The sequence below is a fragment of the Narcine bancroftii genome, chromosome 5 (assembly GCF_036971445.1).
Source record: "Narcine bancroftii isolate sNarBan1 chromosome 5, sNarBan1.hap1, whole genome shotgun sequence".
NCBI lineage: Eukaryota > Metazoa > Chordata > Chondrichthyes > Torpediniformes > Narcinidae > Narcine > Narcine bancroftii.
This window is the reverse complement of record NC_091473.1, coordinates 83412451-83427952: the sequence shown is the minus strand read 5'-3', so window position 1 is coordinate 83427952 and position 15502 is coordinate 83412451. Positions and strand designations below refer to the sequence as shown.

The 15502-nt window shown below is 42.1% G+C and overlaps 1 protein-coding gene across 9 annotated transcripts in view; it reads left to right on the top strand.

Annotated features, from left to right (window-relative positions):
* Window positions 1-15502, top strand: part of LOC138763639 (P-selectin-like) — a 104305-nt gene that overhangs the window by 59750 nt on the left and 29053 nt on the right. For 8 of the 9 annotated variants that reach the window (XM_069938124.1, XM_069938126.1, XM_069938122.1 and 5 more), the window contains 5 exons: window positions 1585-1770; window positions 10073-10258; window positions 10383-10568; window positions 12430-12615; window positions 12740-12925. In XM_069938124.1, the coding sequence (XP_069794225.1) occupies window positions 1585-1770; window positions 10073-10258; window positions 10383-10568; window positions 12430-12615; window positions 12740-12925 (930 nt within the window). The remainder of the gene's footprint in view (window positions 1-1584; window positions 1771-10072; window positions 10259-10382; window positions 10569-12429; window positions 12616-12739; window positions 12926-15502) is intronic. The other variant, XM_069938125.1, reaches the window with a different exon arrangement.

Here is a 15502-nt window from a genome sequence, read left to right as displayed (position 1 = left end):
AGCTTGTGGAAAAACCCATTTTGAAGATGGGATGCAAGTTCTTAGTTCAGTCTTGTCAAAGCCCTTGTGGTCCATACAAGAGGAGAGGACTGGCTGTCTAATGTTTCACTTGGAATAAGAGAAACAAAAAGGAACTCTGTGGTGACCTGAAAGAAAGAGGTTATCATCTGGAAAACCTTGAAGGGGCAAGTTTCTTTGGCAAGATACTGATGTGGCTGATTAGAAGAAATCAATTTGTGGCCAACAAATCTCTCTCTGAAAACCGACAAGAACCTTCCTGAGTGGTAACAATTTATCTTTCAAGCACCAAAGCCTGGCAAAATTCATAAAGGTTAAATTCTGTGCACAGTATAAGAATTGCCTGCAACCAGTGAACTTGAAGGAATGAGAATTGAGAATGGACTGTGAATGAAATAACTTTTCTAAACTTACACACACATTATGTGCGCTTAGAATTAGAAGGGGGGTTAAGTTAGGTTAAGTTAACAGTGATAAGTTAGAGTTTGATCCTATTTTCATGTTTAAATATAATTAAAAGCAACTTTTGTTTAAGTCACCATTTGTCTTGGTGAATTTCTGTTGCTGCTGGGTTTTGGGGTCCTCTGGGCTCGTAACAGTAGCCTTCTGTGCATTTGCTCAAGAGACCATTCATAATAGGTAATCCACAACAATGAATTACCTCACATGGATGTTATTTCACAAAATTAATATACAAGATACTTCCTACACAAAGAAGATCAAAAATCCAGATGCCATAAATCTGGAGGACCTGAGAATCTAGACTTTTCAAAAATTCACAGTCGTTTAAAATTGAGCAGATTTTTGTGTGCATGGCTGCATAAGCGGCACAGATGCACAGCAGCATTTTTATTTTTCTTTAAAACTGCCCATTTTGATAAATGAAGCAAGCTGTATGTGCTAATGAATAAACTATTAAAAAATTACTTGTTCATTTCCTCCTTATTCCTCCTTAAATTTGAATTTTAAAAGTATTGCCCAAGAATCTGGAAAATCCAAAAATCCTGACTGATCCAATCTTCTAGCAATACTAATGCCAACTCTTTGCCTTACAGCAGAAAAAAATTAAGTATATTAAAAATAGTATATATTACATTTTTAATGTATTACTATGTGACAAGGAATCTTGATGTGTCAGTGCTCTGGGGAGAAAATGCTAATACTGATTCATGTACACAAATGTTCCACAGAAAGCAACAAGATAAACTGTTGATCTATTAAACTGTTGATTCTTAATTTTGAAACTACGTTCTCAGTTCAGGCACCTAATTTCTAATTTTCAGTGATCAAATAAAATAGTTTACATTTGATTAACTCAGCAGATTTTTCTATTATGTCAATCTGCTTTGCCCTTTTTTGTGAAATTAGCAAGAGTAAAACCAAGGAAGCTTCTGCCTTGCATTCGATTTATATTATCAATGTTTAAAAAAAGTGGGAAAAATTGATTCATTCTTATTTCTTAGGCATTGTTACTTGATGGAGATATTTTAGGCTGGAAAATAAAATCTGTAAGCTTAAAGCTGCATTGTTGCACTACATTAAAATATCAATAAATTATTATTTCAGTTGTAAAATGCACAACACTGGAGGATCCTGAACAAGGGACTATAAACTGCTCCCATCCCCTTGGACTCTTCCATTACAATACAACATGTGACTTCAGCTGTGAAAGGGGGTTTACATTAAGTGGATCAGACACAGTTCGCTGTGGAGCCAATGGACAATGGATTACACAAATACCCTCCTGTAAAGGTATGGTGTAACCTAATAGCGCATTTATTCTTTTCGAGATTGTAGAATTGTCTGATACCTAGAGTGGCATAGCAACAGTCTTGGCATTGGCATTGGTTTAAGGCTTAGTTTAACCATATGACTACTTGGTTAGTAGACCCACACAACCAGTGGTTTCCAGCAAAAAAATGTCTTCACACATTGCCCGTATCTTGCCAGTATGAAGTCACTTCTTTAGATTGGCCACATTAAATTAGAGTCTTTACATCCAAGTTCAGGCTGCCAGCGGTTGAGTAAATTGGCTGTCCACACCAGTTATTGTTCAACTGTAGTAGGATCTCATCATGTTCAAAATGACTCTTGGGTTCAGCAGAGACATATACAAATATGAGCCATTATCCTTTATGTGCCTAAATGTTGTAAAGGATAGTTACTTCAATGTCTGTTGTGATTATATACATAGTTATTTAATTTGTGCTAACCATGCTGTTAAATAATAATACTATAATACAATAATAATAATAATATAATAATGCTAGAAATATTTTTTTTCTAATTTTATAAAGTGAAAGCAATAATGGAATTGTTCACAAATGTCCATCAATTAATTAACAGAGAAAGAAAATCAGGTAAATGATTCATGGTGGTAGGTCTTGGAAAATCAGGTTACAAAATCAGTCGTTCATCCCAAGCCAACTCTCAATGTTCATGGCTGAAATAATCAACTTCTGAATTTTGACATCATACCTTTTGAAAAATTTTAATCTAAATTATATAAATTATATTAAATTATTCAACAAGGTCTGTTTTTATTCAGGGGAAACGATCTGCAATTTTTTGCTCTATTTGCTGCTATGTACTAGACCTGAAATGTATTCTCATTTATATACATATATGCAATGAGTTTGGCAGATCTGTAATCAAAGCTTCTTAAAATTAATTCTTTACCATCTCAAGCATTGATAAACCCTGTTAGAATTTCAGCATTGCACTGATGACAAAGCTAAGTCAAACAGACCAGAAATTAACTACTCACTCTGAGTATCTTGTTCAGTGAATAATAAGCCAACAGTGTCAGTATAAAACTTGTTGAGTATAGTTTCCAAAGTCATTGATAATCTTACTACAGTGAGAATATAGTGGTACCTTCCACAGAATATGGAATGGTTTTGATCAAATGTGTGAATGTGAAAAACTTCCTCATTGGAACAGATCCCAGGAAAGGATAGATCAGTACATGATCACCCACCCATTCCCTTACAAATGCTGTCAGATTAAAAGGTAATATTAGAAACAATTTTTAAAATGAAGATAAAAATGTGGGAATGGCATTGAATTTATACAAAAGCTTTTAATAATTAAAAATGTTCCATCTCTCCAATCACGAGGCAAGTTACATTTCTATAATACTTTATTAGACTAAAAGACCTAGAAAACTTTCCATAAACTGGGGTGTAACCAATTCTCAGGTGATGTTATTTGGGGAAGAAACAGGGATCAGAACACCACAAAAAATCCTGAAGATGGTTGGGAAATGCGAGTGATGGAACATAATTGTTTAAATCATCAATCCATTGTATCAGAGTGGAATTGCAACTTTGTTAATAGTGAACAAAGCATTTCTGATGGAAAGAGAGTAATAAACATTTAAAATGAAACATAAGTTAAAAAACAGATGAAATAGTAACAAGAGTGGGCTATTTAGGCATCTGAGTTTGCTCCGCCATTCAACAAGAGCAAACTTGATCATTCTGTTGGTATCCCAACATTGCAGCCTTAGTACAGTGAACTGATGAGTATCCATAAACTTTCTGTGAAGATAGATTTCAAATATTCCCAACATTCGATATTGAGAAATTTCTTCTCCTATCACTTCTGACATTTTGTGTATTCGAAGATGTAATAAAAATCAGGTGGCATGCTACTTTCCAAGTCTTTCTGCAAATAAAACCAACATGTATAGTGTCTCTAATATTCATGCCATGGAATGTGATGTGCTGAGCAGTCCAGACAGAGGGACCTATAACTGTACCTATCTTATTGATTACTTCAGTTACAACTCATCATGAATTTTAGCTGTGTTGAAGGGTTTACATTAATGGGTTCATCCAGACTTGAATGTAGAGCTTCCAGCCAGTGGACAGCACAAACGCCCACATGTACAGGTATTGCATTTGTTAAAGGAGAACTAGCTTGTGATACGCGTTGAATTTTTCTGTTAAAAATTTATTCTGTATAATAGTTATAAATGCCTGTTAAAAAAAAATAGGCTAAATGTAAATAGACAAAATAGGAGGAGAAGGTCTTTCAGCTCTTTGTGCCAGCTCGACCATTCAATACAATGACTGACCTTACAATTTCAGTATCCTATTCCTGCTTTCTCTCCATACCCCCTTGACCCCTTTAACCATTAGGGCTGCATCCAACTCCCTTTTGAATATTGTCTAACGAAGTGGCCTTAAACGGCTTTCTGTGATGGGGAGTTCCACAAGTTCACATCTCTGAATAAAGAAGTTACTCCTCATCTCAGTCCTAACTGGCTTACAGTGTGGACACTGGCTTACAACAGTGTGGACACTGGCTTACAACTGGCTTAGACTGTGACCCCCTTGATCTCAACTTTCCCAACATCAGAGTTTTACATATAATAATAAGATTTTTCTAAATTCCAATGAGTATAACCCTGGTCTTTCTAATTTTTCTGTATACATCAGTTACATCAGTTCTACCAACTCAGGAATCAGTTTGGCAGACCTCAATAGCAAGAATGTCCATTCCTTCCTTATATGAAGAGGCCAAAACTGTCCACAATGCACTAGGTCCTCACCAGGGCCTATACAACTATAATAAGAGCTCCTTGCTTCTCTATTCAAAACCTCTCACAATAAAGTCCAATATGCCATTTGCTTTCTTCACCGACTACTGTACCTGCATACCAACCTTCAATGCACCATGGCCAAAGTAGATCACATTTATGTACATTATTATTGCAAACATCATACTCCTAATCTGTCCAAGACACCCTGCAGTTTTTTTAATTTTCCTTACAGCTTTCATGAACACCCAGCTTTGTGTCAACCGCAAATTTAGAGACATTACAACCAATTCCTTCCTCTAGAACTCTAGATCTTTAGCATATCTAGTAAATAGCTGGGATCCCAGTACAGAACCCTGCCTAACAATCTGAAAAGGACCCATTTATTACCTCTCACTGCCTTCTGCTTGCCAACTAGTTCTCTATCCATGTCAATACACTACTGTACTTCCATCACCATGTTTTCTAATTTTGAACAACAATCTCTTGTGTGGGACCTTATCAAAAGCCTTTTGAAAGTCTAAAAACACTTCAACTGGTTTGTTACTGTCCACTCTTCTTGTTACATCCTCAAAACATTTTAAGTCTTGGCAAACATGATTTCTCTTTCATAAATCCACATAGACTTGAACTCGTCCCATCACTCCTCTCTAAAAATGCAGCAATGACATCTTTAATAATTGACACCAAAATTTTCCACATAACTGAAGTCAGGCTAACTGGTCTATAATTTCCTGATTTCTCTTTCCTTTCTTAAAAAGTGGTACCCTCCAATCCAAAGGAACTGGTCCAGATGGTAGAGAAAGTTGGAAAATAATCATGAATGTATCCATTATCTCTAAGGCAGATGCGATTTTCCTACAAGTGTGGGTTTCCACACCTCAGAAACTATGGGAGGAGGTCACGATGCTGGCCCCACAGGTTGTCTGAATGATCGGGAGGGGAGGGGGGTAAACATTTGTGGTGCATCTGGTCTGGGCATCTTGCTGCAGGGAGGCAACTTTCCTGATGGATTCAGCCAAGGGCTCAGTGAGGTTAAGGAAATGGTTGGGGACATCTCCTCATGGACAGGAAGTATCGCAAAACCCCACTTTGGCTGATCAACATGTGAAAGACTGGCCATTTCACTGCAAAGTGAGAGGCTGGCCATTTCCAGCAGCTCCCACCATTGCTGGCAACATCCAGGCCAGTCATTCTGGCCAGTGACTTCAACTGCATCATCGATGCAGAGACACGATCCGGCAGTGGCGACAGCAGACTAGACAGACTCCTGATTGAGATGGTAAAGTATGCACTGCCTTCAGCAACTTTGCAGGTGAAGCACAGCTCCATCCAATCTCAGATAGACTTCATATTCATGTTCCTATCACCTACAGGAGGACCTGAAGGCAGGAAAAGGAATGTGAAGCTGTCTGTGAAGTTGCTGACCCCAGAGAACATAGAAGAACTAAATGAGATGTACACTGGTTTGAGAATCATGACCACCCTTCTTTGACTCCCCAGTGACCTGGTGGGAACTGACAAAGGAGAACAAGAGTGTTCAGAGGGCAGGAAAGCGGCAGTGGGAAATGAGCCAACTTCACACTGACCTGTAGCAACTCCTCTGCAGCTGAGATGGGTGAATGTGAGGGTGGAACTCTGAGAGGTGAAGAACATAAAAACCTTGCTATTCACTTCAGTCTTTCAAGATTATCTCCCGATCCTGAGTCTGCACAGTTGAGCAGGTTGAGACATGCTCTAATTTAGTCTTCCAAAAGGTTCACAGAGGGAGCTCTGTGATCTACAGCCTTGAGGAAGAGGACAGCTCAGAAGGATCCTCACAGATGGGCATTCAGAGGATCTGCACATCCATTATAGTGAATTTTAGAAGATGAAGGCTACAGACAGAATGGCCTCCAAAAACTTCTATCACTGAGGTCTTAGATGACAGCAAGTGGGAATATCTGGACCAGCCAATTACTCTGGGGGAGCCGATGGGCTCCATTCGTTCCTTTGGGTCAAGTAAGACTCCCGGAAGTGATGTAAACAGTTCTGTGGGACTGGGTGGGCCTGGACCTGCTGAAAGTATACAACACTATACTCCTGACAGGAAGCATGCCAGACTCCATGAGGAATAGCATAATTACCCTAATCTTCAAACAGAAGGGGAACAAGGAGGATATCAGGAATTGGAGACTGTATCATTAAACATTGACTACAAAATTCTGTCCAAGGCCATGGCCAGTCGAGTCAAGTCTGCTCTGAGGCAGGTAATCCACCCAGACCAGACCTGTATGGACCCAGGCAGGATGATCTCTGACAACCTCGTGTTGCTCAGGAATACCATTGCAGGATTTCGTGGGGGGGGTGGGGGGGTGGGGGGGAGACACACACCTGGCTGCTCAGCTTAAACCAGGAGAAGGCTTTCGACTGGATATCACATGGATGGATGTGTTCTCCAAAATGGGCTCTGGGGAGGGAATCCGGAATTGGATTACACTGCTCTACATGGACATCTGTAGTGCAGCCACATCAATGGGTGGGACATAGATAGCTTCCACATCATCTGGAGGTAGCCAAGGCTGCCTGCTCTCTCCAAACTTATTTGTGTGCTTTACAGAGCCCTTGGCTGAATCCATCAGGAAAGATTAGGGCACAAGAGGAGTGACATTGTCAGGCAGTGGGGTCACTCAAGTCAAGGCCTCCCTGTATATGGACAACATTGCCAGTTTCTGTTTGGATACACAATTGGTCTGGAGACTGATCAGCATATGTGGGCATTTTGAGTCTACATCAGGTGCCAGGGAACACTAGAAGAAGAATGATGCAATGCTCTTTGGTAACTGGCCTGAGTGGTCGACCATCCTCTTCACAGTCAGATCTGACTACCTGAAGTTGCTGGGGATCTGGTTTTGAGGGGCTGAGGCATGCAACAAGAATTGGTTGGAGTGGATTGCAAAGATCTTCCAAAAGTTGGGTCTTTGGGTGTGGCACTCCCTCTCAGTAACAGGTGCAAGGTGCTCTCTAAGCTGCTGCACATGGCTTAAATGTGGCCCATCCCCTGCACCTCTGCCCTGGCGGTTACCAGGGCAGTTTTCCAGTTTACATTGTGTCCAAAATGGACAGGGTCCAAAGGGGAACCATGTATTAGTCACAAAACAATGAAGGCAAGGGAGTCCTAATGTAATGCTAATCCTGATGAGCACCTTCAGGTGTGGCTGCATCAGGCTGTGCGTGGAACCAAAGTAGGAAGGCAACAAATGCTGAAAAGTGCTGTGGTGATGTGAAAGATAGGCCTGGTCTTGGTGTCACACAATGTCCCAATTAGCTAGACTTTGCCACACCACCTCTCCTTAGTGGAAAAGTTTATTTTTCAGACCAAAACCTTTGACCATCAGGCAGCAGTCAGCATGCAACATCTTTCAGAAACTGAGAGACAAAAACTCGATGGACCAAGTGGGATAGTTTCTTGAGCAGATCATCCAGGTCATGTAACGGCATGCCTCATTGCCAGGGCTCACAAATAAGTACCAGGTCTTTAACTGGCTAGCGGTGAGAGGAGCCCTTCCAGTCAGATCCATCTTGCACAACTGGAATATCACCCACTATGCACATTGTCCTTGAAATGACCATGGTGGAGCGGAAACTGTTGCCCACCTCTTTGCTATATGCAGCATGTGGAGAAGGATGCAAGGATCACATCACCGTTCATCCCCGTCAGGGGGCAGCGGTGGCCAGCAGGGCAGCCTCACTCGGCCACAATGGCCTTCTGGGAACACAAGAAGTTCCAGCAGCGTGTGGGGATTATGGGTAGGGAAGATGGCCATTCCTCTGCCGCATATTTATGATGGGTGGCGCGACGACACCAGTCGTCCCATTTCCATCGGATCCAGAGGGCACTCTGAGGTGCCGCTCGACATGAATGAGACGCTAGAGCAGCCTTTAGGGCTGCTCTATGAAAGGCAAGTTTAATGTTTTCCCTCCGCGCTTGTAGCTGGCCTTCAGGCAGAGGCCTGGCATGAAATGGCCTGTAGTTACCCTTCCTTAACCCAAGTCTCTGAATTAGCAATGTCACTCTCCATCTCCACCATTTCCTATTCATTCTTTGTCAAGCAGCCATGCACATCAAGGACATTAATCCTGCCTCATTGAGTAACACCCGGTCCAGGATTACCAGCTCTCCAGTCAGCTTCCCAATAATATTGGTTATTCCTCACACATTCCAGGAAATAGTCTTTCACTGTATTGCTATTAGTTTGGTTCCCTAATTTAAATCCGCATTAAAATCAAGCATAATAACCACTAAACCTTTCTCACAAGCTTCCTTGATACCATCCCCAATCACACTCACACTGATTCTCACCAACACCTTCTGGTGTTTCACCTCACCTCAGCTGATTACCTTCCATGAAGTTGCATTTACTTCCTCTTTAATGAGCAATGCTACCCCATCATCTTACTGTCTAACCTTCCTAAATGTTGAGTATCCCAACTCTGGTCAGCCTGGAGCCCTGTCACAGTAATTATAATGGAGTCATAATAGGTAACAGCTATTGTGTTGTTAATTCATCTACGTTATTGCAAATGATTCAGGCTAGTCTTTTTGACACCCATTATCATTATAGAATTAAGCTGTAAAGTGGACTATTTTTGCAACAATGTGATTGATTATTCAGTCCTCATTTATTATTTCCTTTCTTCTCCTTCTGTTGCCATCTCCTCAACTTCTCCACATACTGCACTGCTGCTGGGGTTCCCACTTGCCAGCCACTCTTGTTTAAATCCTCCCAGTAGATCAGGCAAATCTCCTTGTGAGGATTGGTTCCCTCCAGTTCAGATATAACTTGCCACTCTAGTACATGCCCTATCTGCCATGGAAGATATCAGAATCCCTCCCTACTGTACTAGTCTTACATTAAATTGCACATCCTTCTGTAACTTCCTTCACTCTAGCTCATGCACAGGTATCAATCCTGAGACTTATAAACCATGAGGTCCTCCATTGAATTTAGTGCCGAGATCCATCAACACATTCTACAGGACAACATCTCCTTCCTACCTACGTTAATGGTACAATGTGGCCCTGATCTCTGGCTGCTTTGCCTTCATCAGAAATGTTCAGTACCTGCTCAGAGACATTCTGCACCTAGACCCTGGTACCAGGAAGCAAACACACCAGGAGTAACTCTCACTCATGGCCACAGAAACATCTATCTGTGGCCCTGAATATGAAGTCTCCTACAACTATCACTCCACCTGACCACCTTCAGTGCTGAGCCTCTGAGCTGATGTTGCAAGCCTCTGATATCTCCTCACATCCATCCAACCGCACCCCTTCACACCCAACAATATCTAAAGCAGAATACTTGTAACTGAGGGGAATAGCAACAGGAGAATTCTGGTGTAAAACATGGACATCTGCAGATTATTAAATATTATGCTCAGATTTGAATCAATGCACAATTAGAGAAGTACTTTTGTTTTCCTCATCTTCCCAAATGCTTAAGAAATTTAAATTCTATATTTTAGCTGTAACCTGCCAGACATTAACAGACCCAGAACAAGGGGCCATGAACTGCTCACATCCTATTAGAGATTTCAGCTACAGCTCAATGTGCGACTTTAACTGTGTTGAAGGATTTGCACTGAGGGGGTCAAAACGGCTACGGTGTCAAGACAATGGGCAGTGGACGGCACAAAATCCGAAATGTGAAGGTACTCTCGTATTATTATTAAGTTTTTAAAGATTACACAAAGTTTTTAATAAAATCTGGGTTTATATTTGGACAATTTAAAGCTGAGAATGCATGACATTAAATATTCTATTCTTGACTTTCAGTTATAATCTGTGAAAGATTGATGCAACCCAAACAAGGTGCTGTGAACTGTACCCATCCCATTGGAGAATTCAGTTACCGATCAACATGTGACTTTAGCTGTGCTGATGGGTTTGTACTGAATGGGTCAGACAGTCTACAGTGTCGAGCTAATGGGCAGTGGACAGCACAAAACCCCAGCTGTGAAGGTACCAGGGAACATCTACCAAATCTTCAAATTGTCAAGTAAAGCAATAATTCACACAAATCTTTCTGCGCTCCATACAACCTCATAAGCATTTGAAAATACTCATTAACTACCATTCACTAAAGACAATTTAAATTCAGGACAGTGAACAAGTACCACATGATTGGAAGTAACATTTACAACTTAAATCAAGCAAAGTTGTAGGTGTATTGTGCATGATAGGGAAGAATGCGAAAGAGGAGGGGGATTTGCACTGCTGAGGATATACTGGTAGGAGCCTCCCGTTAGGCAATACAGGTCAAATTTATAAACTAGAGAATGGTGATCACTTTGGTGCAGTTAGACCCCAAAAGTCAGCAGGAATTGCAGCAACAGGTATGCAAGTACAACACTGAAATGTGCGAGAGCAATAGGGTTAGTGTAGTTGAGGGGGTTGATCTTCCCAATATTAACTGGGATTGCCTTTATGTTAGAGGTTTTGATGCAATTTATTTTGTTAAACAATGTTACTTGAAACAATATGTGGGGAGATGGTAGTAAAAAGCTTTGACATTTGAAATGAAACTGGACAGGTTGGGTTCGAGCCAGTTATGGTGCCAATGAACTGGATGCTATTGCTGGTTTCTAACAAGTCATTCCCACCACAACAGTATCTGAAGTGGTAAACTTGGTACTGAGGGGAATAGTCACAGGAGAACTCTGTACTGTCTGCCTTCCGTCTTTAGTTTTCCTAATGGTCACATCACGGCCTGCAGCATTACCTTGGGTGTGACCACATCACTAGAGCTGAAAACCATGATCCTCTCCAACCCCAGGATGAGTGATCCCAAGTTCATTCTGTTCTTTAACATGTTGGGACTGGGGCTGCAGCCATGTGCACTTCCCACATAGAGTTGCCCTGAAACACTATCTCCATTCTGCAGGAAGAGTGTGTTTCTGCCCTGCTTAACATTCCCACTGCGCCAAGCTAGGCTGCGCCAAGCTAGGCTGCGCCAAGCTAGATGGCGCCAAGCTAGATGGCGCCAAGCTAGATGGCGCCAAGCTAGATGGCGCCAAGCTAGATGGCGCCAAGCTAGATGGCGCCAAGCTAGATGGCGCCAAGCTAGATGGCCCAAGCTAGGCTGTGCCAAGCTAGATGGCGCCAAGCTAGATGGCGCCAAGCTAGATGGCGCCAAGCTAGATGGCGCCAAGCTAGACGGCGCCAAGCTAGACGGCGCCAAGCTAGACGGCGCCAAGCTAGACGGCGCCAAGCTAGACGGCGCCAAGTCTGAAAAGCTGAAAGACCTCATTAGACTTTGGAAACAAAATAATGTGGAACCGCACCTTGATTTTGCTCAAGTGTTTCTCATTTTCCTCACCGAAGCTTGATACACACCAAAGTCTGTACTTAGACAACCAGCTGCACTTGTGTTGACAGCAGCCCATCTCAAAATGGCCGATCTCCTGCCGTCTACATTCCTTTCACATTCACCCGAAGCTAACTCGTATTTACTCACTTTAACTGCCATTTTTAAAAAAATCAGAAGCGAATGTGAAAGTCAAACATACATTTCAGTTGTAACCTGCCAGGCAATAACACAGCCAGAACGCGAGATTATGAATTGCACCCATCCCACTGGAAACTTCAGTTACAGTTCAACATGTGGCTTTCACTGCAGAGAAGGGTTTACACTACAGTGATCAGATGAACTTCAGTATGAAGCTAATGGAGAATGGCAGCATACACTCCCCAATGATAAATCATTGAACAAATTTTCATGTCATAGTTTTGCATGTTAATTATTAAACTTTATGTTTACATAAAGTACTTGTGCTTTCTTTAACTTCCCAAATGCTTAAGAAAATTAAATTCTATATTTTAGTTGTAACCTGCCAGACATTAACAGACCCAGAACAAGGGGCCATGAACTGCTCACATCCTATTGGAGATTTCTGTTACAGCTCAATGTGCGACTTTAGCTGTGTTGAAGGGTTTGCATTGAGGGGGTCAAAAAGGCTACGGTGTCAAAATAATGGGCAGTGGACGGCACAAAATCCGAAATGTGAAGGTACTCTCGTATTATTATTAAGTTTTTAAAGATTACACAAAGTTTTTAATAAAATCTGGGTTTATATTTGGACAATTTAAAGCTGAGAATGCATGACATTAAATATTCTATTCTTGACTTTCAGTTATAATCTGTGAAAGATTGATGCAACCCAAACAAGGTGCTGTGAACTGTACCCATCCCATTGGAGAATTCAGTTACCGATCAACATGTGACTTTAGCTGTGCTGATGGGTTTGTACTGAATGGGTCAGACAGTCTACAGTGTCGAGCTAATGGGCAGTGGACAGCACAAAACCCCAGCTGTGAAGGTACCAGGGAACATCTACCAAATCTTCAAATTGTCTAGTAAAGCAATAATTCACACAAATCTTTCTGCGTTCTACACAACCTCATAAGCATTTGAAAATACTCATTAACTACCATTCACTCAAGAAGATTTAAATTTAGAACAGTGAAAAGGTACCAAACAATTGGAAGTTTCATTTATAACATAAACATGGCAAAGGTATAGATATATTAGGTATGACACCGAAGAATGCAAAAGAGGAGGGGAAGTTGCACCACTGACTGGGGGAGAATATAATGGCTGTATGTTGAGAGGATATCTTGGAGGCACATCCAATTAGGCAATGTAAATAGAATTTATAAAGTAGGGAATGTTGATCAATTTGCTGCAGTTAGACCCCAAAAGTCAGCAGGAATTGCAGCAACATATAGCAAGTGCATCACACGAAGAGCAATAGGATTAGAGTAGTTGAGGGGTTGAATGGGCAACTGGCTCTTCAGCGCTTGACGTCCTGCTTTGCGGAAACTGCCAAAATGTTTGGCCTGGAAGTCAGCCTGAAGAAAACTGAGGTCCTCCATCAGCCAGCTCCCCACCATGACTACCAGCCCCCTCACATCTCCATCGGGCACACAAAACTCAAAACGGTCAACCAGTTTACCCATCTCGCTGCACCATTTCATCAGATGCAAGGATCGACAATGAGATAGACAACAGACTCGCCAAGGCAAATAGCGCCTTTGGAAGACTACACAAAAGAGTCTGGAAAAACAACCAACTGAAAAACCTCACAAAGATTAGCGTATACAGAGCCGTTGTCATACCCACACTCCTGTTCGGCTCCGAATCATGGGTCCTCTACCGGCATCACCTACGGCTCCTAGAACGCTTCCACCAGCGTTGTCTCCGCTCCATCCTCAACATCCATTGGAGCGCTTACATCCCTAACGTCGAAGTACTCGAGATGGCAGAGGTCGATAGCATCGAGTCCACGCTGCTGAAGATCCAGCTGCGCTGGATGGGTCACGTCTCCAGAATGGAGGACCATCGCCTTCCCAAGATCGTGTTACATGGCGAGCTCTCCACTGGCCACCGTGACAGAGATGCACCAAAGAAAAGGTACAAGGACTGCCTAAAGAAATCTCTTGGTGCCTGCCACATTGACCACCGCCAGTGGGCTGATAACGCCTCAAACCATGCATCTTGGCGCCTCACAGTTTGGCGGGCAGCAACCTCCTTTGAAGAAGACCGCAGAGCCCACCTCACTGACAAAAGGCAAAGGAGGAAAAACCCAACACCCAACCCCAACCAACCAATTTTCCCCTGCAACCACTGCAACCGTGTCTGCCTGTCCCGCATCGGACTTGTCAGCCACAAACGAGCCTGCAGCTGACGTGGACTTTTTACCCCCTCCATAAATCTTTGTCCGCGAAGCCAAGCCAAAGAAAAAAAAAGAAAAGAAAAGTTGAGGGGTTTGACTTTCCCAATATTGATTTGGATTATCTTCGTTTTTGAGATTTGGATGCAGAGGATTTTGTTAAGTGCATTCAACAATGTTTTTAAACAATATGTGGGGAGATTACAGTTCTGTGCCTTATCTTTTGAAATGAGACTAGACAGGTATTGGCTGAGCTAGGCATGGTGCCAATGACCAGGCTGCTATTGCTTGCCTCTGTTAAGTCATTCCCTCACAACAATACCTTAAGCAGTGTGCTTGTTACTGAGGGGAATAGACACAGTCTGCCATCTGTCTTTGGTTTTCCTAATGTCCACTCCACTGCCTGCAACCTATTCCTTGGGTGTGATAACATCACTAGTGTTGAAAGCCATGATGCTCTCTGTCTCCTCAGATGATCCTGAGTTTTACTTTTTTTTAATACTTTAGACATACAACTTTGTAACACGTCCTTTTGGCCCATCAGCCTGTGCCACCCAATTACATCCAAATGATCTACAACCCACGGTACATTTTGAACAGTGGGAAGAAATTAAGTGCCCAGGGAAAACCCATGCAAACCCAGGGAGAATGTACAAACTCCTTACGGACCGTGTGGACATTGAATCACCGTCCCGACTGCTGGCACTATAACAGCATTGCCCTAACCGCTGGACTAACCGTGCCACCTATTAACCAATTCCTTCACATGTTTGGACTGGAGATGCAGCCAGGTGCATTTCCTGTAGGTGCAGGCATCAGGGACACATAAACCATCCCTGATATCCACCATCCTGCCTGATTGACATTCCCTCTCTTCCTAACTACACTGCACCAAGAATGAAAAGTGAAAGACTTTGCCTGGCTTTAGAAATACAATGTAACCTCACCTTGATTTTATGCAATTGTTGCTCATCTTCCTTGTGAAAGCCTAATATTCACTAAAGCCCCAATTGAGACCACCAGTAGCAGATGGCGCTGAACAGCAGCCCCTCTCAAAATAGCTGTTCTGCTGGAGGATGCCTTCCTTTCGTATTCACCCAAAGTAAATCAGTACTCATCTTAATTGCCAGTTTTTCAACTCAAAAGTGCTGTGAAAATCAAACATTTTTTATTGTTGTAATCTGCCAGGCAATAACACAGTATGAGGGATGATGAACTGTATGC